The sequence below is a fragment of the Macaca mulatta genome, chromosome 2 (assembly GCF_049350105.2).
Source record: "Macaca mulatta isolate MMU2019108-1 chromosome 2, T2T-MMU8v2.0, whole genome shotgun sequence".
NCBI lineage: Eukaryota > Metazoa > Chordata > Mammalia > Primates > Cercopithecidae > Macaca > Macaca mulatta.
In genome coordinates this window covers 63,672,132-63,698,378 of record NC_133407.1, presented here as the reverse complement: position 1 = coordinate 63,698,378, position 26,247 = coordinate 63,672,132, and the positions used below count along the sequence as shown (strand labels likewise).

At 37.0% G+C, this 26,247-nt stretch overlaps 1 protein-coding gene and 1 non-coding gene across 2 annotated transcripts in view; both read left to right on the top strand.

The window, feature by feature from the left end:
* The window catches only part of KPNA4 (karyopherin subunit alpha 4), a 63,303-nt gene extending 37,704 nt beyond the window's left edge, over positions 1-25,599 (top strand). The window contains exons 9-17 of the mRNA XM_001097222.5: positions 1,407-1,576; positions 1,667-1,711; positions 5,688-5,819; positions 10,136-10,264; positions 11,543-11,647; positions 15,917-15,988; positions 17,511-17,673; positions 20,758-20,852; positions 23,580-25,599. Of these exons, the coding sequence (XP_001097222.2) occupies positions 1,407-1,576; positions 1,667-1,711; positions 5,688-5,819; positions 10,136-10,264; positions 11,543-11,647; positions 15,917-15,988; positions 17,511-17,673; positions 20,758-20,852; positions 23,580-23,678 (1,010 nt within the window). The 3' untranslated portion in view covers positions 23,679-25,599. The remainder of the gene's footprint in view (positions 1-1,406; positions 1,577-1,666; positions 1,712-5,687; positions 5,820-10,135; positions 10,265-11,542; positions 11,648-15,916; positions 15,989-17,510; positions 17,674-20,757; positions 20,853-23,579) is intronic.
* LOC114676646 (small Cajal body-specific RNA 7) lies at positions 10,482-10,812 on the top strand. Its single transcript, XR_003727692.2, has one exon.
* Positions 25,600-26,247: the final 648 nt, after the last annotated feature.

Here is a 26,247-nt window from a genome sequence, read left to right as displayed (position 1 = left end):
AAAATGAAATTTTTCTCTCTTGCAGACTTTAGTACATTAGAATTTAGTAAGGTATAAAATATAGTAATATTATTTCCTGTCACCATGAATCAACATGAGATAACCATGGCCTTTTGACAGTCTAGTTAACTATTTAACACCATGATTACCATAACTTTCAGGTTCTGTCTAATAAATAATTGTAAGGAAAATAAAGACAATTCTGATATTTCAAGGATTTATTTTTTTAACTAGAGCCTAAACTCAAAAATTCAAAGAACTATTCTCCAGTAAAGGATGTGAAAAATCTGAATCGTATTGTGCCCCAGTATAGCTCAGAGACCTAACTATTATGCGTGAGGGTTGAGGTACTGTTTGTAGGGGTCTTGCTAATCTAGTGAAGGAGAATGATTCTAAAGATTATTTTTGCCAAATTCTTTATTCTTGCATGGAAATAATCATTGTTACTTTGATATGCCACCTCTTTATTGCCCTTACACAGGGCTAACATGGAAGTAAGGAGTGGCTATGAGTTTTAAAAGGAGAATTTCCCTGTAAACCATTCTCGACATTGGGTTTATACTATTAGGAATGCGATTGTTTCTATATCCAGAGTCCCTCACTCTTGCTTTTATACCAAATGTTAGATTTAGAGCTATTATACAGCATCTTGATCTTTCATTTTTTATTCCAATCACATTCTGTAATTAACACGAATATATGGATGCAAAAAGAACAAACATTTTATTTCCAAATATTATAGTGCAAGCGAAGGTGTTTTCACTTATGGTAACCTTTTAACATGGCTTCATATATTAGAAACTGCAGTGATGCTTTAGATACAGAAATTAAACTTGTCAGTTCTCTGCAGCAGTTGTTCTCAAACCTTAGCATGCAATCAGAACTACATGGGGTGCTTGTTAAAACAGAATTCCAGACCCATAGAGTTTCTGCTTCAGGAGGCCTGAGCTAGAGCCCAGTAATCACATTGAGAACCACTGTTCTAGCACTGGTTCACCCTTTTTTTCTGACATAGTTTTCTAAGTGTATAGAGTAATTTATAGTTCATAACCTTGATGCTCTGATACTGGATTGTAAGTACAAATTCAACAAATGTTTTCTTGATACATCTTTTTTATCACATGAAAGTTTGTTAAACCGAGAGTAATATTGAGAGAGAAGTTAAAAGCAGCAGTTTAATTAAGAGAGCAGCAAAATGCTGAAGATGGGAATAATGTGCAAAAAAATACCTTATCACCTTATGTTGCCTCTCTTGGCTCAGAAATCTTGAATGGGAGCCTGCTTATTGTCTAAAACTGAACAGTGTATCTGGTTAAAATACATGAAGCAGCGTATTCCCAGTGCTTCGTGTTTTCTGAAAATGCTTACTGTCAATGTTTTATTGAGTTAATCCTTTTTTTCTACAGGTGATGGGCCCCAGTGTAGAGATTATGTCATAAGTCTTGGAGTTGTGAAACCTTTACTTTCCTTCATAAGTCCATCTATTCCTATAACATTCTTAAGAAATGTTACTTGGGTTATGGTCAACTTATGTCGCCACAAAGACCCACCACCACCAATGGAAACCATTCAGGAGGTAAACAGTTAAAAAAAATTAAAAGAGATACCATTATATATGTGTTTTTTATCTGTGTATGTTTTTAAATCTACATATTTCTCTCCTCAGATTCTTCCAGCCCTTTGTGTTTTAATTCATCACACAGACGTAAATGTGAGTAAATGTGTCCCATTATATATTTATGTATGTATGTATTTCTAGGGCTTCCCCTGTGACATAGGGGGGAAATACTGTACTAACACATTGTGTCAGCATACTGTCAGATTTTCCCATATCACGAAATATAATACCAGTTAAGAAATCAAGCATAACTGTTATTTTGGTGTGGGCAATAATGTATGTATATATATATATGTGTTGTAAAAACTGACATTAAAAGTTTTTAAAGTTGCCCGTTAATAGTGATTTCTCTTACTAAGATCGTGTCTTTGATTGTTCATGTGCTTTTTATAAAGGAAGCTCATTTTGACAGTTTGGCCAATGAAAGCACACACAGATAGTGCTATTTTTGTTTTTTGAAAGATGAGAAAGGAAAATGTTTGTGCATGGATTTGTATTCATATACACATACCAAACCATGCACATCAATTGCCCTTTAATTCCATTTTTTATTCTATTTCTCAGTTACAGTGACTGGCAGTGGCTTCATTTATCAAGATAACTCTTGATTATTCAAACAACAAGGAAAAAAAAATCAGTGCAGGCAAGATTTTAAACATAGCAAATATATTTTGCTTATTTTTACTAACACAGATGGCAGAGGAAAAAGCAACTCAGGGAGTATGAATGAGGTGGAAAACTGCCCTGAGTGCTTGTAAAAGCCAGACCAGCCTTTGGTGTGTTAGAGAAACCAGGAATATACTGGGTAAGGGAAGACATATGAATGAAATGTTTAGCAACAATCAGGAACTCATGTGGTTCTTTAAAAACAGTTTGGCATGGTGACCAGTGTTGGACAAGCTGCTTCATTTCTTTACAATTTAAAGGCCTGTACCTTTTGGCCAGAATTTAATTTGTCTGGAACAAATTAAAATTAGAATTTTACTGTATCAAACAGTTAAATAATATTTTGCTTTGAAAGATTTACAAGAGGCCAGGTGTGGTGGCTTATGCCTATAGTCCCAGCACTTTAGGAGGCTGAGGCAGGAGGATCACTTGAGTGCAGAAGTTCGAGACCAGACTGGGCCACATGATGAAACCCTGTCTCTATAAAAAATACAAAAAAATTAGCCAGGCATAGTGGTGTGCACCTGTAGTCTCAGCTACTCGGTGGCTGAAGCCAGAGAATCTCCTGAGCTTGGGAAGTCAAGGCTGCAGTGAGCTGTGATCATGTCACTGTACTGCAGCCTGGGTGACAGAGCAAGACCCTGTCGAGAGAGAGAGAGGGAGAAAGAGAGAGAGAGATTAACTTCAAAGTTTATACCTCTACTGGAAAACAGGACATCTTGGTTGACTTTTATTTAGAGATGTATTGTGTTCTTTCCACCTATTTCCTCCAATCTAGATGAGATTGTGACTCTATTTTCTTGCCTTTGATGTTTCTTGAAGAATTTCTCAAGTCTGTTTGCATCATTCTTTTTAGTAACATGATTAACAAATAATATTGCTTACTAAATAATGTTTTAGAAGTTTGATTTGAATTTTGATTTTGATCTGAGCATATTAGTGACATGTCCTTTAAAAACATGTATCTAGCTTTTATATACAGTTATGAGCAAGTAACTTGAAATTTTTGGCCTATGTCAACAAATTTTAGCATATGTTGATATTCCAGAAAAGAAACTCAGTTACATTTGCAAATTGAAATTTAGGTTTTTTCACATACGTTGATACCACTCTTTCTGGGTGAACTCTTTTTTTTTTTTTCTTTTTGAGATGGAGTCTCGCACTGTCACCCAGGCTGGAGTACAGAGGCATGATCTCCACTCACTACAACCTCCACCTCCTGGGTTCCAGCGATTCTCTTGCCTCAGCCTCCAGAGTAGCTGGGATTACAGATGCCCGCCACCACACCTGGCTAATTTTTTTTTGTATTTTTTAGTAGAGACAGGGTTTCAGTATGTTGGCCAGGCTAGTCTTGAACTCCTGACCTCGTGAGCCACCTGCCTCGGCCCCCCAAAGTGCTGGGATTACAGGCGTGAGCCACCACGCCCGGCCTGTGCAAACTCTTTTGTTTGATATCTTCTTTTTACATTAGAAATATCTTTAGCGCTTTCGGCCGGGCGCGGTGGCTCAAGCCTGTAATCCCAGCACTTTGGGAGGCCGAGACGGGCGGATCACGAGGCCAGGAGATCGAGAGACGATCCCGGCTAACACGGTGAAACCCCGTCTCTACTAAAAAATACAAAAAAACTAGCCGGGCGAGGTGGCGGGCGCCTGTAGTCCCAGCTACTCGGGAGGCTGAGGCAGGAGAACGGCGTAAACCCGGGAGGCGGAGCTTGCAGTGAGCTGAGATCCGGCCACTGCACTCCAGCCTGGGTGACAGAGCAAGACTCCGTCTCAAAAAAAAAAAAAATATATATATATATATCTTTAGCGCTTTCTTGAATTGCCTAAGAAATAATGGCAAAGCGCTATTTTCTCCTTTTAGGAGTTTTTGGGTGTCTTTTTTTTTTAATGTTTTTTTATTTTTTTATTTTCTCTTGAGTGTCTTAAACATAACATTAGTTTACAGTTTTACTATTTTTTTAAAGTCAGGGTCTTAAAAAACAAGAAAAAAAAATGCCGAATTGTTTGTGTTTTTCATAGAGACGGGGTTTCACCGTGTTGCCCAGGCTGGTGTCAAACTCCTGGGCTCAAGCAGTCCACCGCCTTGGTCTCCCAAAGTGCTGGGATTTCAGGCGTGAGCCACCAATCCCTGCCTGGTTTATAGTTTTAAAGATTGTATACTTCTCCAGCTTGTCTTGACACAGAGTTCATAATCTAGAAAGGCTTTGGAAGTAGTTTTAGGCACAATTATTATTCCCGTGTCTTTGTCAATAACTTGTGTATTTATTTGCAGCAGTTACAGTTGTTTGTCATACTGCCCTTTGGTCATAACTTCTAATTAGGACTTAATGTACTAGGAAAGATCAAAAGTGGCCCGTTGTACTTAAAGATATAATCATTAAAAAAATAGTAGGCTATTTAGTAGAAGTTGATTACACAGATTTTTTTTTTCCCGTAAGTAGCAGCTGTAGTGAAGTACGTATTTTTTGTTTTAATTACAGATCTCATCTCACAGATTGACCTATGATTAATGTCTTGCAGCTGTAGGGGACTTCCACTATTTAAGAAGTTGCTGGCCGGGCGCGGTGGCTTACGCCTGTAATCCCAGCACTTTGGGAGGCCGAGGCGGGCGGATCACAAGGTCAGGAGACTATCCTGGCTAACACGGTGAAACCCCGTCTCTACTAAAAAATGCCAAAACTTAGCCGGGTGTGGTGGCGTGTGCCTGTAGTCCCAGCTACTCAGGAGGCTGAGGCAGGAGAATGGCATGAACCCAGGAGGCAGAGCTTGCAGTGAGCCGAGATCGCACCACTGCACTCCAGCCTGGGCGACAGAGCAAGACTCCATCTCAAAAAAAAAAAAAAGTTGCCTCCAGTTCTATAAGGCAAAACAAACTGGTTGGAAAAGATTTAACTATTATATTATAATACTGTAATACGAATGCTTGGGTTATTGGCTTTAGGCATATCTACATGGTACTTATGATACTAGAGAACTCCTTGAATATATTCATCTAGCCCAGATGTTTTGAGCAACTGTGCATATTGGAGACATGTAGTCTTTCCAGCTTTATACATGAGCCACAATGTTTTTGGACCTATTATCCCTCAGCCTTTGGGAAAGAGAATGTCTTTTTCTCCTGTTTTATGAGCTGTGTAGTGTGCGTGTGTATCTTAGTGAACTAAGATTAGATACTAATCTGGGATCGGAATCCTGAATATGGCTAAGAGATGTACATCTTAGTACAGACATTTATAGATGATGACTTTTAATACAATAGCGATCAGATTCAAATGAATTGAACTGAGAGAAGAAAGAAAGGAAGAAGGTAGTTGAACAATCTTAGAATCGTTGTTTGGTCAAGAATTACTAAAATGAGAAAATATTTAAAAGTTGATTGAATTTTTATTTTATTCACTAGATATTGGTAGATACAGTCTGGGCCCTCTCTTACCTTACTGATGCTGGCAATGAACAAATACAGATGGTAATAGACTCTGGAATAGTTCCTCATTTGGTTCCTCTGCTCAGCCACCAGGAAGTTAAAGTTCAGGTAAGTTTGTTCTTAGTAAAATTATAAGTGTTTCTTACCACTAATTGCTTTAAGCATGGCATTCAAAGATGGACAGTTTCAGTAGTTTAAAATATATCCTTAGCATAACAACAAATCTGTGATGGAAAGAGGAAAATAAATAATAAGCAAGAAGAGTCCATTGTAGATTACTAATTTCTTTTTTTGAGATGGGGTCTCACTGTCACCCAGGCTGAAGTGAGGTGGTGTGATCTCAGCTCATTACAACCTCCACTTCCCAGGTTCAAGCCATTCTCCCACCTCAGCCTCTTGAGTGGTTGGGATCACAGGCACACACCATCGTGCCTAGCTAATTTTTTTCTATTTTTGATAGAGTCAGGGTTTTGCCATGTTGGCCAGGCTGTTCTTGAACTCCTGGCCTCAAATGATCCTCTGACCCCAGCCTCCCAAAGTGCTGAGATTACAGGTGTGAACCACCGTGCCTGGCCGGATTACTTATTTTTAATGTAGACCAGGGAAGTTCATTATAGCAACATGCATGGCATCTGAAACAAGTATTGACACACATAATTTTGCCTACTCTTCCTCTTTTTGTTCTTCCGTCACTTCCCTACTTTTACCTTTGTCCTCCTTGCCAGCCATCCTTTTTTACTCACCTGGCAAGTTTAGTTAACTCTTAACTTCATTGATGCTGAAATAAGGGCACTGTACTGAAATGTGCTGTTTAGGGGCTTTCTAAATTGTTCCTTTTCACTTATTTAAATTTATTTTTTATTGTTTAAATTCTTTCACATAATAGTTATCCCAAAGAACTTGCATCTAGAAAGAGCCAAAAACAGTATGAGAAGTTCTCAGAGATATAAGCAGTAGCTGTCAAGCCACAGTTGTAATGGAGGAGATGCAGCAAGCTCCTCCTACTTTTCTGAAGTAAATAGTATATTTTAATCTGCTAATGGCTTAGAATCTGTAAAGTACAATAATCGCATAAGAAAAACTGTTAGTCTGTAGCCTATGTCATTATGCCTGAACATCAAATGCAAATGTGTGGAGCTTAAAGAATATGTTTTTAATTTCTCTTGTTCAACCCGTGGAGATTCTGTTTCAGAAAATATTTCTTAGAAACTTGAACTTTAAAATGCTCTTCAGGCGATACTGATACATAGATAGAGACCCAGTACCTTAAAATTAAAGCACTTTAAAGAAAGAACACTTAGCTAAATACAGAAAGAATTAATATAATAATTTGGCCCGACATGGTGGCTCTTGCCTGAAATCCCAGCACTTTGGGAGGCCGAGGTGGGCAGATTACAAGGTCAGGAGATTGAGACCATCCTGGCCAACATGGTGAAACCCTGTCTCTACTAAAATACACCACCACCACCACCAACAAAATTAGCCAGCATGGTGGCATGCGCGTGTAGACCTAGCTACTCACGGGGCTGAGGCAGGGGAATCGCTTGAAACCAGGAGGCAGAGGTTGTAGTGAGCTGAGATCACACCACTACACTCCTGCCTGGCAACCGAGCAAGACTCCATCTCAAAAAAAAAAAAAAAAGAAAATAATTTGTCATTTAAGGGTATTTATGACTTATCTTAAATATTCTGGCCATATGTTTGTTCTTAAGTTTGTATTTATTTTGTGTGGTACTTATGTCTTGGTACAGAATTTTGGTTTGTATTTTGTTTTTTGTTTTTCCAGAATGTATCATCAGTTTTCATAATGGACTTCATTAAGAATCTATAGGGCTTGGAGTTTACCTTTAGCCAGTGCTCAAGGAAAGTTGAAATTCTCTACTCTACTTGACACCTTATAGAGATTTTCTTATACTTTTTAACTTTCATGCCATAATATCATAAAATAAAATAGTGTAGTGGAACCCCATGTAGCTTTTTTCTCTGTATCTCTACTCCTCCAAATTTATTTTGATACAAATTCCAGATATCATTTTACGCAGCTTGCAGCTCTAAAATTTAAGCCTATTTTTTAGCATAACCACAATACCACCTGTAGACTTTTTAAAACCTTAGTGTTAAATATTCAGTCAGTATCTGGATTTTATTTACTGCTTCATTATTTTTTCACAATTTTACTAAATCAGTATCCAGACAAAGACCATACAGTGCATCTACTGGCTATATATTTTAAGCCTCTTTTACTGTGCAACTTTCTTTTCCTTTCTTTTATCTTTCCTCTTTTCCATTTATTTGTTAAAGAAGCTGGATTACAGGCCGGGCGCGGTGGCTCAAGCCTGTAATCCCAGCACTTTGGGAGGCCGAGACGGGCGGATCACAAGGTCAGGAGATCGAGACCATCCTGGCTAACATGGTGAAACCCCGTCTCTACTAAAAATACAAAAAACTAGCCGGGCGAGGTGGCGGGCGCCTGTAGTCCCAGCTACTCAGGAGGCTGAGGCAGGAGAATGGCGTAAACCCGGGAGGCAGAGCTTGCAGTGAGCTGAGATCCGGCCACTGCACTCCAGCCTGGGCGACAGAGCGAGACTCCGTCTCAAAAAAAAAAAAAAAAAAAAGAAAAAAATTCGAATGTCTGTCAGCCAATGAATGGTTAAATAAAATATGATACATTCACACAGTGAAATATTATTTGGTCGTGAAAAGGAACGAAGTACTGATGCATGCTGTAACATGACCTTTTACAACATTATGTGAAATGAAAGAAGCTAGACACAAAAGGCCAAATACGTTTTGATTTTGTTAATATGAAGTGCCCAAGATAGCCAAAATCTTAAAGACAGGCATAGTGTCTTCCAGGGACCTAGGGATGAAGGCAGTGTGGGAGTGACTACTAATGGATACAGGTGTTCTTTTGGGGGTGATCAAAAAGTGTTCTGGAATTAGATACTTATAATAGTTACACAACTCTGAATATATTAACTACTGAATTGTACACTTTGAAAGGGTAAATTTTATGTTACATGAATTATATCTCAATTTTTTCAAAAACTTGGATCATTTGTCATGTAGAAAGGAAAATTAGAGTAAAAAGCTTTACTTAACGGGAAATGACCTCATGCAACCACAGAAAAATAATCGATAATTCAAATTCATACCATAGTGAAATCTCATATTAAGCAGGTGTCTGCTTTCCTTCAGAAAAGCACTATGTTTTTTGTCTTTTTGTTTTTGACAGGGTCTTACTCTGTTCTCCAGGCTGGAGTACAGTGGTGTGATCACAGCTCACTTCAGCCTGGACCTCCCAGGCTCAAGCAGTCCTCCCACCTCAGTCTCCCGAGTAGCTGGGACTACAGGCTCGTGCCACCACACCCAGCTAATTTTTTGTAGAGACAGGGTTTTGTCATGTTGCTTAGCCTGGTGTCAAACTCCTGGGCTTAAGTGTTCCACCCACCTCAGCCTTCCAAAGTGCTGTAATGACAGGCGTGAGCCACTACACCTAGCTGTTTTTATTTTTTCAACACTAAATCTAAAGTTCTGTCTTCTTTTTTTATGGCACTGTCTAAAATTATCCTTCTTAATTGTTTATTGACTCCTCTCTTACAATAATATAAGCTCTGTAAGAGCTGGAACATGTATCTATCTTCACATCTCTGTTGCTCCATCAGTGCCTGACAGTAAGTGCTCAAAAACAATAGGTTTGTTGGAGCAGGGTGCAGTGGCTCAGGCCTGTGATCCCAGTACTTTGGGAGGCCAAAGCAGGCGGATCACCCAAAGTCTGGAGTTCGAGACCAGCCTGGCCAACGTGGCAAACCCCCATCTCTCCTAAAAATAAATTACAAAATTAGCCAGGCGTGGTGGCATGTGCCTATAATCCCAGCTGCTTGGCAGGCTAAGTCAGGAGAATCGCTTGAACCTGGGAGGTAGAGGTTGCAGTGAGCCAAGATCGAGCCACTGCACTCCAGCCTGGGCGACAGAGTGAGACTCCGTCTCAAAAAAAAATAAGTTTGTTGGAAGAAATAATGAGTGAATGGATGCATTTATCTTTTATAAGGTGCCTAACAAGCCACCTTGAGTGTTTCAGCTGGGCACAATAGCCCATGCCTATAATCCCAGCACTTTCGGAGGCTGAGGCAGGCAGATCCCTTGAGCCTAGGACTTCGAGACCAGCCTGGGCAACATGGTGAAACTCTGTGTCTACAAAAAATACAAAAATTAGCCTGGCAGGGTCATGCACTGCTGTAGTCCCAGCTACTCTGGAGGCTAGAGTGGGAGGATCGCTTGAGCCTGAGAGGCAGAGGTTACAGTGAGCTGAGATTGCACCACTGCACTCCACCCTGGGGACAGAGCAAGACCTTGTCTCAAAAAAAAAAAAAAAAAAAAAAGAAAGTATTTCACATAGAACATCATCTCATTGTGCATTTCAGACTGCTGCACTTAGAGCTGTGGGCAACATTGTTACTGGAACTGATGAGCAAACACAAGTAGTTTTGAACTGTGATGCTCTTTCACACTTCCCAGCACTCCTGACACATCCCAAAGAGAAAATTAATAAAGTAAGTACTATTAAATACTACTTAATAAATTGCACTTAAAATGTCAGCAGTTTCTATTTGTAAAATTAGAGTCTTAGAAATGTCTGTAATATTGATTCTTAATACAAGCTGTCATTTAGACATCAAGAGAAAATAAAAATTTTATTCTATAACAAACATTAATAAATTATTTTTTGATATATAAGACCAATTATGAAAAGTGGTATTTTGGCTCTCTCGGAAATGATGAAAGAGAGATAATTGGGTGTTGAATGTTGTATGACTGGAAATTTTTAATATGTATGTTACGTAATTCTTATAAGTTTAGTGTTTTATAGGTACTTAATAGTATAGTGTGTATGCATGCGTGTGTGCTTGTGGTGGCTATGGAAAGGGGGCACTGACTGGTGATGCTGATATTGGAGTGCATCTGAGGCCGTTGTAGAAATAACATGGGTTGTTGATTACAACATTGCCCGTGATTATAACCCAAGAACAGCTCACCTAACTAGCCCGGCACCCTAAAATCTCTAACAGGTTCATTAAAATGGTCCTGTGATCTGATCCAAAAGAGCCTAGTATACATTAGCTAATACTAATTTTTTTAGAGTAAAACTTACTAGTTATCTGTGATTATAACGCTTAAGGCCACCATTATCTTGTCAGAAGTAGCACCAACTGTGATGTAAAGGGTAACATAAAAAGATTATTAAGATAGACCAATAAAGCAATCAAACATCTGGTTCTACTTTTCCTTGAGAGAAATGATGCAGTGAATGACTATTACAAATAAGTATACTAAAACAATGTACTATTTTGTTTTTTATGTCTCCATTATTGTGGATAATTGATATTTATCTACTTCAGCTAACATTCTTCATCAGAATAGAATGGAGAATAAAGCACATTATGTGAGGGAAGGGCACTGAATCTTATTTACAGCTGTTTTAGGATTTGTATTATACTCATTCATATTTGCTCATTCATTATTTCATATTTGCTCACTCAAATTTCTTCAGCCAAGCTTCTTTTGAGTCACACTATTTGGGAGCATTGTTTTCAAGAATTCTTCAGAATTCTTGAAATTAGTTCATTGTGATTTGAATTAGGTCCATTAGCTATTTGTCCAAAGAAAATATGGAAAGGGGGTGTAAAGGAATTGAGATTCCTGATATTTTTATTATGGAGCTCATTTCACAATAAAATCATTGGGACAGTGTAGTGAATGCTTTTTTTTTCTTAGTTCATATGCACATTTTATTTTTTAATGAGAAATATTCAAATGCTCTTGTTTTACAGGAAGCAGTGTGGTTCCTCTCCAACATCACTGCAGGAAATCAGCAGCAGGTACAGGCAGTAATTGATGCCAATCTTGTACCAATGATAATACACCTTTTGGATAAGGTAAGAAAATCATGTTGTATGTATCGTGTATCTGATGTAAGGGGAAGGGGATTTAAATCTAAGACATTATGTGAATTTATACTTTTCTGTTTAATTAGAAGCTATACAGTGGCATGAATACAGTAAAGTAATATTAACATTACAACTTTTGAACCTAGCAGTTTTTATATACAAGAAACTTTTTGGGGGGTTGGGGGCAAATCCTAGCCCTTTCTCTGTATCATTCTTTTACCAAAATTGCCATTATCGTAGGCCATACTAAAATTTCATATTGTTACTGTTGATAATAAATGCTTACATAGTATTCTAAGCACTTTACATACATTACCTCATTTAATGAGATTAAGCCTATAAGATTAGGGATTATCCCCACTTGATAGATGAAGAAACCCTGGTATAGACAAATAAATTGTCCAAAATCAGATAGGAAATAAGTATGCTATTGTATGCCATATATTTCCTATCATCTCTCATGCTTATATTAGCATTTGGGAGAAACAGCTTATCGCAATTACAGCATGAGGGTGGGTGCAGTGGCTCTCGCCTATAATTCCAGCAGTCTGGGAGGCCAAAGCGGGAGGATCACTTGAGCCCAGGAGTTCAAGACCAGCCTGGGCAACATAGGGGGACTCCATCTCTACAAAAAGTTTTTTTAAAAAAAGAAATTAACCAGGTGTGGTAGCATGCACCTGCGGTTCCAGCTACTCAGGAGGCTACGGTGGGAGGATCATTTGAATCCGGGAGGTTGAGGCTGTGGTGAGCCACAGTCATGCCACTGCATTCCAGCCTGAGTGACAGAGCAAGACCGTGTCTCAAAAAAAAAAAAAAACACACACAAAGTAGAAGAAACAATCACAGCATGAGGTTTCTGAACACTGATCTGTAATTAAAGAGAAGATAAATCTGTTTTTGTTTCCTATAAATCGAGTTCAGTTTTTTAGGCAAGAGTATGTCATGCATAACTCTTATTTCCTAATGATTCACATAAGGAGACACAATCTGTCTTACATGTAGTGATATTAAGATTGACGACTGACCTCAGGTGTCACAGCCTATTCCAGCTGATGGTTATAAAGTTATCCATTAATCTTTCACCTATGGTTTTTAGGTAGCCATTGGTGATCATTGTTAGGGTCCCTTGTTTTACTAGGAGTTGCAAAATGGTGACTTTCTAATTCTGTCATTTTTTGTGTATTGGCCATAATTCTTTAGTAAAGAACTTGTCTTGTTTTTTGTTTTTTTTTTGTTGTTGTTGTTGTTGTTTTTAGACGGTCTTGCTGTCACCCAAGCTGGAGTGCAGTGACACGATCTTGGCTCACTGGCAATCTCCACCTCCCAGGTTTAGGTGATTCTTGTGTGTCAGCCTCCCAAGTAGCTGGGACTACAGGCACATGCCACCACACCCAGCTAATTTTTGTATTTTTAGTAGAGACAAGGTTTCACCATGTTGGCCAGGCTGGTCTCCAACTCCTGACCTCAAGTGATCCACCCACCTCAGCCTTCCAAAGTGGTGGGATTACAGGTGTGAGCCATCCACGCCCGGCCAAGAGCATTTCTTTCTCAGCTGTTGTTTATTAATACTTTGAAATATAGTTCATTTAGGATAGGCAAGATAAATGTTTGATTCTTTGTCCTTATCAGTCATTTTTTAGAATGACACATTTCCTAATAACCTTGAAAGCAGACCAGAGTAGATTTTTTTAGTGTCATTTGGAAATTATGAATTTTTAAAATATATTTTGCAAGTTATAATCCATTTTAGTTTACTCTTTTTGACACTCTGTTTGTTCCTGACCAACAGGAACCTCTTAGAATTGGTGACCTGTGTCTTTTATGTTATCACTAGTTTTTGAGAGCTACACCTTTTGGATATGATATGATTCCCAGCCTATCTTACATGTTTTCTGATCTAGAACTGGAATTAACTATTTTTCTATGATATCTTGATCTTGTTTTGTAGAGAATGGTGTTTAAGGATCATATTTCGTCCATAAAGATGATCATTGTTACAGTGTTGTCATTTTTTCTAGGTCTGAGTAAACCAAGTAAATGATAGGCATTGTTGTAGAAAGTGAAAGATGAGTTCAGGAACATGAGAGTTCATAAAAAATGAATCATGAATGAAAGGAAGCTATTAAATATTATTGGATATTTAACATAACAGTTTTTAATTTTTATTCCTGTGATTTTATATTTACATCTCTTTTATGCTGAAAATCTTCCTAAAAACATTAACATAATTATTTTTCTTATATATTGGTATGTATAGATCTGTGGATATATGTCAATATACATTATTTTTAAGTACATCATTGATGACATATATCCCAAACACCAAAAAAAAACTATCCTAATTTTCAGCATGAGACAAAAGAGATGCAAATATATATTTTGATATATATATATTTAAAAAAACAAAGCCATATTGCCCCTGACAGCATGACTACTGAATGTACTTTTAAGATTTCTTTGACATTGGTTTCCTTTAGAATGTATTTCTTGAGTAATGTACTTAAAAACAATGTCACTTCCATAGCACTATATAGAGGGCTTCTTTATTCCTTGTTTGTTTTTTTTTTTCTTATTCCTTGTTTTTCTTACTCCTTTCATAGCTACATAGTACTGCATTGTACGGATGCACTATAATGTATTAAGTCAATCTATTATTGATGATATATGAGATGTCTCCAGTGTTTGTTGTTAAACAGAACTTTAAAGAATAGCTGCCGGGTGCGGTGGCTCATACCTGTAATCCCAACACTTTGGGAGGCCGAGGCGGACAGATCACGAGGTCAGGAGATCGAGACCATCCTGGCTAACATGGCGAAACCCTATCTGTACTAAAAATACAAAAAATTAGCCGGGTGTGGTGGTGGGCGCCTGTAGTCCCAGCTACTCAGGAGGCTGAGGCAGGAGAATGGCATGAACCCAGGAGGCAGAGCTTGCAGTGAGCAAGATTGCGCCACTGCACTCCAGCCTAGGCGTCAGGGCAAGACCTGTCTCAATAAATAAATAAATAAATAAATAAATAAATAAATAAAAGAATAGCTTGTGGCTGGGTGCAGTGGCTCACACCTGTAATCCCAGCACTTGGGAGACTGAGGCGGGCAGATCAGTTGAGGTCAGGGGTTCAAGACCAGCCTGGCCAACATGGGGAAATCTCATCTCTACCAAAAAATACAAAAACTAGCCAGGCGTGGTGGCACATGCCTGTAATTCCAGCTACTCAGCAGACTGAGGTGGAAGAATCACTTGAACCCAGGAGGTGGAGGTTACAGTGAGCTGAGATTGCGCCACTGCATTCCAGCCTAGGCAACAGCGAGATCCTCTCAAAAAAAAAAAAAAATAATATAATAGCTTGTAAGTTTTTTTTAATGTTTTTGCCCAATTATATTTGGGATTACTGGATCTACAGAAAAACATATATGTAAATTTTGCTATTATAGGGCTAATTCCCCCTACAAGAATTATGCCATTTTATACTCCTACCAGCCTCACACACAAATATTTAGATTTTCTTACTCTGATAAATATGAAAGGAGATATGGATATTTTAATTTGCATTTCTTTTACTTATATGGTTTTTTAATACATCATAAGCATTTTTTCAGGTTGCCAGTTGTCTTAATATTTAATAGTTGCTTATTCAGTAGGTTTACCATAATAAGACAATTATGCTTATTGAGAATTTTAGTTGTTTTTACTTTCTAGCTATTACGGTGCTGCGATAACCATATATAGAAAGGATTACTCTGCTTTATATTATTTTCTTGGTGAATTCTCAAAAATGAGATTATGAAGTTTATATATATGAATTTTTTAATGACTTTTAAATATTTCTTCATTTCATATTTGAAAGGCAATGTATAACATCTTGATCATAGTTTCATTAATGGTGGGTATCATTTTTGTGTGTAAAAGCTTTGTGTGTAAAAGAATATGTTAGTTTACGTGACTCTAGTGATATTGTAGATTTTTAAATTTTTTTCTTTACTATTTTTATTTCATTTTATCACCAACTTCATTTAATCTGATATTATTAAATAATAATACCAACTCAGTTTGTATCCAGGAGAGTTCACAGAAAAGTGTCTCCATGTATTTAGGGTAGATTGGGTATAGTTCAAAGACCTGTCTTAAGAAAAAATGATGTATACAGAAAGACTAAAAGGAGACCTTGGGAAATAAGCAGTTGAAAAATCATCACAGCAAACATTTTTTCCAGTTTATGTGGCCATTTTTATAGCCTTTTGCTTTGTCTTCTTACAGGGGGATTTTGGCACTCAAAAAGAAGCTGCTTGGGCCATAAGTAACTTAACAATTAGTGGAAGGAAAGATCAAGTAAGTTGAGCTTTTTAAAATTTATTTCTCAAAACTGGTAAAATAAAAGTACAGGTAATTTTGATTTAGATTTGAATAAGTTATAATTTAAAATAATAGCAACACTCTGGTAGGCCAAGGCTGGAGGATCACCCGAGGCCAGGAGTTTGTGACTGGCCTGGGCATCACAGTGAGACCACATCTCTATTAAAAAAATAAAATAATAGCAAGATAACAGGTACTAACTTTTATATAACAGGTATATAACTTTCTTTTTCACATAGAAGTATCACCTTGACTTCCTTTAGTCATACTTCATAGAAGTGTTCTTTTTCCCAATTTGTTGGCCTACAAGAATTTTTTAATCTGTGGTAAAATTGAGGCCCCTATAGTCAGGAATTTTTTGGTTTTTTTTAACAGTATTAGAAATGAACAGACTTCTTAAGTTAATATGGAAGAAAGAAACTGCATCACAGATTCTCCTAACAAATGAACAACAACAACAAAAAGTAAAAAGATAGCAACAATAACAAATTCAGCAGCAAACCAAACAAGGAATTAAAAACTCAACCAGATGGCTAGGACTTAGGAACTAGGGTGAGGAATATAAGATGTCTAGGAAAGGAGGCACCCACTCTCAGGTCATGCAGGTGACAAAGCTTAACATTGTGCCAACTGGCAAAGGAAAAGCAGTTTTAAAGAGGTGAGATCTGTTTCAGAGTAGGTAAAAACAAATTTAGAGTTGAATAGCAGTAAATTGATAACTGTAACAAAAAAGCTGTAGACTGGTGGTTATCAGTGAATTCACATAAATACAGAGCAGAACAGAAATATTAATATAATGCATGGAGATTATAACTAATGAAATATTGAAATCATTGGAAAATATTATGAAATCAATAGAATAGTGAATTGAGAGGTAGCCAGGCACATGAGAGCCACTGGATGCTGTCACATTGAACCGTTGTAGTTTTTTGAAACTAGTATCCAGGCTGGATGCAGTGGCTCATGCATGTAATCCTAGCATTTTGTGAGGCCGAGGCAGGAGGATCTCTTGAGTTCCAAAGTTCAAGACCAGCCTGGGCAACATAGTGAGACCCCATCTCTGTATATTAAATAAATAAAGAAAGAAATCCTGGGTAACATAGTGAGACACCATCTCTATATATTAAATTAATTAATTTAATTAAATAAAAATAGCGTACAGCCTCCATTAACAGCCTCCTTAACTGATTTCATAATTTCTTACTCTTAAAGGGAAAAAAATCTTTGAGGGAAATATTTCTTATGGCAAAGAAATGTTTAATATGAAGTTGAGTGATTCCTTTATTTTAACTTTATGTTGTTTTTTTCTAAGTTCAGGAAAAAGGAAACTAAATTTAAAAAAAAAAGGTTAGATTAATAATGTAGACACACTTAACATGAGAGAGATGAGGTCATATTTCTATACTCAAAATTTCAAAATCAGAATTATTCCAGTGAGATAACATGGCACACAAAGTTTACCTATATTGCATTATTTTATGTTGTTTTTTTTCTTCAGGTGGCTTACCTTATCCAGCAAAATGTTATCCCACCTTTTTGCAACTTGCTGACTGTAAAAGATGCACAAGTTGTGCAAGTAGTACTCGATGGACTAAGTAATATATTAAAAATGGCTGAAGATGAGGCAGAAACCATAGGCAATCTTATAGAAGAATGTGGAGGTAAGTTTATTATAAGCTCTTATTCCACTTCTTAAAGTTCTCTTTGTAACTACCTTTATTTGCCGACTAATAGAGCACATCTATGTTTTTCTGTCTTAGATATTGAAGTAACAGAATAAAGTCAGTATTACATTCTATATGTACAGTCCTGCTCAGCCTCTTACATATGCTTAGGTAACTGAATTGCTGCCATATATTGAACAGGCACTGTGATAAGTTATTGGGAAGACAGTGGTAAACAAGACATAGTCCTTGACCTCAAGGCATGTAGTCTAGTCTTGATAAATATGAACTGATGTAATGTGCTAATTACCCTAATAGAAATGTACAACAAAATGGGATGCCTAATCCATTCTGGAAGAAGCAGGAAGTGCACCTGAGCTGGATTTTGAGAGATGAATAAGGAGGATTAATAAAGTAAAAAGGGATGAAAGGTGTTCCAGGCAGAGATAACACCATGAGCAAAGTCTGAGGTGAGAAATAGCATTCAGCAAATTATAAGTAGTTCAGTGTTGCTGAATCACACAGTATGGGGTAGAAACCACCAAGAGACAAAGCTGGAGAAGTAACCAGCGTCCTGTGAAGGCTTTTTTTTTTTTTTTTTTTTTTTTTTTTTGGAGACAGAGTGTTGCTCTGTTCCCAGGCTGGAGTGCGGTGGCACGATCTTGGCTCACTGCAACCTCCGCCTCCCAAGTTCAAACAATTCTTCTGCCTCAGCCTCCTGAATAGCTGGTATTACAGGTGCCTGCCACCACGCCCAGCTAATTTTTTGCATTTTTGGTAGAGACGGGGTTTCACCATGTTGGTCAGGCTGCTCTTGAACTCCTGACCTCAGGTGATCCACTGGCCTTGGCCTCCCAGAGTGCTGAGATTACAGGCTTGAGCCACTGCGCCCGGCCTCCTGTGAAGTCTGAAGCTTTATGGCACAGCAGATGCTTTATTCTTTAGGGCAGTAGTTTCCAAACATGGCCATGTACCAGAGCCTCCTGGAATGTAAACAAATACTTATTAGCTTTCAAGTCTTAGAGTTAATATACAGACAGAACATAAAAGTTTCAAATGTGGCTGTGTAACACAATGTAAATGTTATCTATCTGGATAAGCACAAAAGTAAAGGTATTTCTGACAGAAGGTGAAAAGTTAATGAAAAGAGAGGTAACTGCAAAAGTAGGAGAACCCATAACTTCAACTAAGTGGGAATGTTGAGAGGCTTCAAAATTAATGTAATAAGAAAAGATATACTTAAAATTACTAAAGTGACTGATAGAACAACAACAATAAAAAAATCTGTGACTATCAAGTTAGGAACAAGAGATGGGGAATAGTGTTACAGAACTAATTAAGAATTAAGTAACAAAAAAATAACAATAGGAATACTTAATTATTTTTACTACTTGATTTTTTTTTAACTTGTAAACATTTTAATTACTAAAATATCTTTATACATTCAAATAAAAATATGAGTTCTTGGACATTGCCTACCTCATTGGAGGTAAGACCCAGGAATCCCCAGTGTGCCACAGGAGGTGACAGGCCATTGCTGATTGATCTAGGGGATGGATATGTTCAGATGGAGCATGGATATCTGGGAAATGAAGCCTTTGGAATGACGGCTTGAAATGAAATGAAGACAGGAGGCAGGAAGAGACCAGTTAAGAAAGTATTTATGGCCAGGCGCAGTGGCTCACACCTGTAATCCCAGCACTTTGGGAGGCCGAGGCAGGCAGATCACCTGAGGCCAGAAGCTCAAGAACAGCCTGGTCAGCATGATGAAACCTCGTGTCTACTAAAAATATAAAAAATTAGCCGGGCGTGGTGACACACACCTGTAATCCTAGCTGCTCCGGAGGCTGAGGCACGAGAATCGTTTGAACCCAGGAGGCAGAGGCTGCAGTGAGCCCCGAGATCACGCCACTGTACTGCAGCCTGGGCGACAGAGTGAGACTCTGTCTTTAAAAAAAAAAAAAAAAAAAAAGTAAGTAAGTATATAGTGGCCAAGCCATAATAAATGAAGGCAGTCGTAGTAATAGAGACAAAGGGGAGATGAGGAGATTTAAAGTCCAGTGGATGGACTTTCAAGTTTTTGAGGTTTGATTGTGGGATATTGAGGGAAAGGGGAACTTGGGCTTTCTCTTAGATTTCAAGCTATTGTTGATTATCACCAAGTAAGAATACAACTGTAGGATGAACTGTTTAAATGAGGAAGGCAAATAACAAATTGTGTTTTGGACAGTTTGAGTTTTAGGTAGCTATGAAATTTCCTGGTAGAATTACACAAGCATTTTAATTTTATGCATGTGAAGCTCAGAAAATAAATGAAGCTATAGATTTGCAAGTCCTCAGCCTGTATGTAGTAACCAAATTTTTTAATGGGAAGATCACCACAATGAGTGTGTAGGTGAGAAATGAGGCTAAGATAACTTCCTCCGTTTAAGAAATGGATAGAGGAAGAACACTCATGAAGGGGCAATTTCACTTTTTTCAAAGACTTTAAAATTATTTTTCCTCTAAAGTAAAACAGGATCCAATTTGCATATCAGCAAGTTAAGTATGTACTTTTTAGTGTTTCTGCCTATAATTCTCATTAATGTTTACAGGGAAAATTATCTTTTCCCCTGAAATACTGTGTTAGATCTTCATCATTTTCCAGTAAACTTAACAGGTATCTTAAGCATCATATTTATTAATCACCAGTATTTTTAATTTTTTTTTTCATACATGCTCAGTAGAAAAACTTGGCAGGTGCTGGAAAGTAGGAAGATTCTGCTTTTTACTTAAACAAATGGAATTTTACATGTTATTACTGTTTATAAAGATTGGTTATGTATTCTGATGAATAGGCAGATGTCTCATTACTTATACATTTACAAGCAGTTAGATACTCAGGTTGTTAATTTTAAGATAAATATGCTATATCTTTGTGCATAAAGATTTTTTATATTTAAGATTCACCTTTAAATTCCAAAAAATTGTAATTCAAAAACTTTGCAATTCAGAAATTGGGTTATGTGTTCCAAAGATTATTCTAACTTGTCACTGCTCTTTAAATATTACTGTTGTTTCACATTACAAAATTTCTTGCAGGACTGGAGAAAATTGAACAACTTCAAAATCATGAAAATGAAGACATCTACAAATTGGCCTATGAGATCATTGATCAGTTCTTCTCTTCAGATGATGTATTTAATAATTTTGTAGTTTTCTTAGTTTTATATATAAACATAGATCTGGATGAAGTTTTATATATATATAGTAAGCTAGGGGGATGTACATGTATGTATTTTTTTGGAATGGAATTAAAACAGATGTATGACAGTAATGTCACCAGCTTTGAAAACATAAATATTTCAATATTTTAAGATCCCTTTGGGGCATGTTAGCTCTAATGGCAAGAAGATAAGGACTTTTTTGACCAAACTAGATGAGTCAGACTTTATTTTCACTTGGTGTCTTTATAGTTCTCATTTTTTAAAATTGTTAATAGCATACCATATTTATAAACAAAACAGTGATACTAGTATATCCTATAATAAGTTCTTTATGACAGTAGTTAATCCACACTTGAATGGATGGTCACTGTTACTTTTATTTCATGACCAAAAACAAATATGAAAATAAAAAGATGGAAATAAAAATGTAAGGCACTGTATAATGTAAGGTATAGTATACAAAAATATCTTCAGATTGTTAGTAATAGTAGTGGAAATTAAAGTATTAACTTATTTTTAGTATTTCCTCTTTGGAAAAGTAAATCTAAAACCAGTTGCTCCTTAGAAAATTTTATAGTGATTCAATGCAGCCACCAGAGGATTTCTTGAATGATTTCTCAACTTTTCAAAGTATAAGTATTTTACTGTATGCCTTTCCATATTATCAAAAAGAATAGAATGTTATTAAACATGTTGTTAAGCATGTATAGTTTGGACATTAACTTGACAAGGACAATATTAGAAAAGAAAATTATAGACTATTTACTTATAGTTGTCTAAGCTTAGTCCTATTTAGAATATAAGGCCAGTTAAACCAGAAATAAAATTCAGAAAAGGTTTTGTTTTGTTTTAAGATGAGGCCCAGGCTGGAGTGCATTGGCACAGTCACAGCCCACTGCAACCTCCCCCTCCCTGGCTCAGGTGATCCTCCCACCTCAGCCTCCCAAATTGCTGGGATTACAAGTTCATGCCACTATGCCCAGATAACTTTTTAAGTCTTTTGTAGAGACAAGATCTGTCTATGTTGCCCTGGCTGATCTCGAACTCCTGGACTCAAACAATCCTCCCATCTTGGCCTCCCAAAGTGCTGGGATTATAGGCATGAGCCACCACGCCCAGCCTGGCATATTCTTTTAAGGGTAACTTTGATCGTGTGTCTTAAAGTTGGATTTTTGAAAATCATAATTTGCAATATGGTGACTAATTGTAATAGCCTTATAATTTCTAATACCTCAACATGTAGTTTTCGTTCTTGTCTTAGATTGTGAAAAGAATAATTCAGATGATATACATAGTTATAGGAAGTACACTGCAGGTTTGTAATATTGTGGAATTTCAAAAAGGAACTTTTAGGTGTAAAGCATGTAGAATAATGTATATAATAAGAATAACCATTATTAGCAGAACTGTTATAGGTTGAGTATCCCTTATCTGAAATGCATGGGACCAGAACAGTTTTGGATTTGGGATTTTTTTGAATTTTAGAATATTTAAATTATTTCTACCACTTGAGCATATGAAATTCAAAATGTTCCAATGAGCATTTCCTTTGAACATCATATTGGTGCCCAGAAAGTTTCAGATTTTGGAGTATTTTTTGTTTTGGACTTTCAGATTAGGGATACTCAATCTGTATTTTACTATTTTAAGCCCAAATACTATTTGTCTCCAATTGCTATTGAAAGATATATACCAAAGATTCACTTACTTTCCAAAAGTGGTGGCATTAATTTTCTTTTTTAATGTCATTGTCTTTATGTACTTGCCCAGGCTTTTGTGGTTTTTTTGGTTTTTTTTTTTTTTTTTTGAAACGGAGTCTTACTCTGTCACTCAGGCTGGAGTACAGTGGCACAGTCTTGGCTCACTGCAACCTCTGCCTCCCAGGTTCAAGCAATTCTCCTGCCTCAACCTCCCAAGTAGCTGGGATTATAGGCGCATACCACCACGCCCAGCTAATTTTTGAATTTTTAGTAGAGATGGGGTTTTGCCACATTGTCCAGGCTGGTCTTGAACTCCTGACCTCAGGTGATCCACCCGCTTTGGCCTCCCACAGTGCTGAGCCACCGTGCCCAGCTATACTTGCCCAGGTTTAAGGGAAATCGAGTACCAAATTTTGCATCCTCTATTTGAGACTTACGGCCATCATTACTGTTCCTTCATTCTTTTGGAAAATGTCCGTCTTACATATTCTAAGTTTTTTCTCATTTTGGCATCCCTTGAGAAAAAGCCTTGAGTAGGCACAGTGGCTCACACCTGTAATCTCAACACTTTGGGAGGCAAAGGCAGGCAGATTGCTTGAGCTTAGGAGTTTGAGACCAGCCTGGGCAATATGGTGAAACTCCATCTCTACAAAAAATACAAAAATTATCCAGACATGGTGGTGCATACCTGTAGTCCCAGCTACTCGGGAGGCTGAGGTGGGAGGATCACTTGAGCCCAAGAGGTTGAGGCTGCAATGAGCCATGTTTGTGCCACTGATCTCCAGCCTGGGTGACAGAGTAAGACCCCATTTAAAAAAAATAAAAAATAAAAAAAAAACCTTTTATAAAGTGTTTCAGTTTTCTAAAGGATGGTAAGACAGCGTTGGCATTCATCATCTTTCCAGACTTTTTTTTAAGGGTAAGGGAATTAGTACTATAATACTATTTATATATTTTTTAAACTAATTATCACATTATTTTCCTTTTTTTCACCTAGATTGATGAAGACCCTAGCCTTGTTCCAGAGGCGATTCAAGGCGGAACATTTGGTTTCAATTCATCTGCCAATGTACCAACAGAAGGGTTCCAGTTTTAGAAAGATGTTGTGGAAGTTAGGTACAATGCAGCACTGAGATATATATATATATATATATATATATACATATATATAAAAAGGTTTGATCCATCAAGCTTGGCTCATGGGATCTGCTGCTGCATTAAATCGGGAAAGAAAATGTGAAGATTTCATTTGGAATCACAGAAAATGCCCAAATGAGGTCAAGATGGCGAGTGGGTGCGAGTGAGAATGAGTGGCAAAATGTAATGAAAACTTTACATGAACGCTTATTTAGGTTGTTCAAAGTAAAAAGGGCTACAGGTCACAGATCGTCAGTGCCTGAGAAAGAACATTGACTTACTCTATATCAATTGAGGGGAAAGTGCAGTACTGTCATCTTCAAGCCTTGTAAACATAAAAGAGAATAGGCTGCCCATATAAGTCAAAGGAAAATGAGCCCAGGCCTTGCTATGAAGCAGTGTGTGAATGGACAATGTTGAATGAATGTCTGGCTCAGTGATGGAGAGCCAGGTTCATCTTTGAAATCTAGGGCTCTTCACTCATGAAGCAGACTCCTAGTCCTGGAGTGACTGTGTACGAGAGCGTGGTTGTGGTGCTGTATGTGAACGCATGCAAGCTTGATTCACCTTCAGGGGGCTGATAACAAACCTAGTAAATCATCAAAATGAGATCATAAGTGTTAATGTACACTGGACATGAAAACAAAGACTGGTTTAGCAGCAGACATTGGTTTACTCTGCAGCCTGTGTTTTCTCTTTCCCCCTTTCCCACCTCCTTCCCCCCACCCCACTCTTTTTTTTTTTTCCTTTTTTTTTTTTTTTTTAAGTCTTTATTTACTTTACCTAGTATGCCTTTTTTTTAGTTGCTTCTCAAGTCAGAAAACTTTTCAGGAAGGTTTCCCTGTGCATTTGCACCAGATGAATGTTTGATGCTATGAAAAGCTTTCCATATCATCAAAACTAATTTGTGTAGATTTTTGCATGAAAAAAAATCATAAATTTCCCTCAAAATAGACTGTGTTGCAGTACACAAGTTGCCATAATAGTATAAAACAGTAAAATGTGCTTAAAAGGCCATCCTTTTCATTTTCAGAGATAACATAAAGATCTTTGCATGAGGTAAATCTACAGCATAGTTCATTTTTAGATTTTGTTGAGTCCTGTAAAGAAGAAGAAGAAAAAAGTTTCAGTTGTGGTAGAATACCGTGCTGTGTTTAAATGTTACTTGTTTTCAAACCTTGTTTTCTATGAAAATGATATGGAAACTTCTAAAATGGAATTTGGTGCATATGTACTGCTGAATAAAGACCGATGAAGAGGTTTGAGTAGATGTACAAATCAAGTAATGGTTTGAACACCTTTAATAATATGCCTAATCTGTTCAATTGTTTTAGAATCTTTTTATCTTAGATGTAGGCAGCCATGAACAATCTATTTTGAGCCACTTTAGGGAGAAAACTTTGTATTTTTAAAACTTGCATAAAAGTTATGCAAGTGGTTTTTATAAATTGGAATAATACCTCAGTTTTGAGGTTATGCACACTAAATTAAATGTGACATAAATTAATTTGTACAAAAAGAACTCTTTATAAGGTGGCTCATTGTAGGAAATCCTGTGCCTTCCCCTTTGAGCACAAGTGTTGCATGAACAACAGTTTGCTATAAGAAACATACCAGATTAGCCACCATTAGCATCTATATCTACTTTGTGTTTAAAAATCAACTGGTAATTCTGAAACACTGTAGAATGGATAAAAATTATTTTGTGATCATAACTCTTTGTTGAACTAGAGTATTTTTGCAGCATTCCTTGTCATCAGAAACATGGTTAAAGTTTAAAACTAGAAGCAGCAGAAAACTAGCTTGTAAAATTTATCCAAGTAGAGTGCAGGCTAGGCTGTCTTGGGGAAATAAACATTAAAACTTAAAGCAATGTTTTACATGGGGTGTGTGTGTGTGATGTGTGGATTTTTTTTTTTTTTTTTTTTTTTTTGTAAAGTTAGAGTATAATTCAATGGCTTACATTAGCTTCTTGTCTTTTTACCTAGAACCAGCATAACAAGAAATTTCTTCGGTTCTGTCATTTCCGTATGGACATAGTAATATTTTAGCCCATTGAATTTGTCCAGTTGACACCATCTGTGCTTCTGTTTTCTCCCCATCCAAACCAAGGTTTTAACTTTCGTTCGTTCTACAGTAAAACAGACCGAGACAACTTGAACTGTATTTTGAGTATTGCTGTATCTTCAACATACAGCTCCAAACGATGGATTGTATACAAAGCATAGTACAGAAGGTTTCAGTAATTGGAAGGTGAACACAGCAATACTTTACATAATTTGTGTTTTTTAGTAAAAAATATTGGATTCAAAGTAAGCCAGTAAGCTTGTATACAAATTTTATATACAAATTATTGTATAGAATAGTGATACGGAAAATAGGTAAGGGTGATATTAATATCTCTGGGTATAAGGACTACCTTATCGTTTAAATATTTTATTTCCATCTATAGCCTCATATAGAACATTGATTTTCTAGTAGAAATTCTAGGAAGGGCTTTTCTGTCTCTGAAATTGTTTCAGTACAGT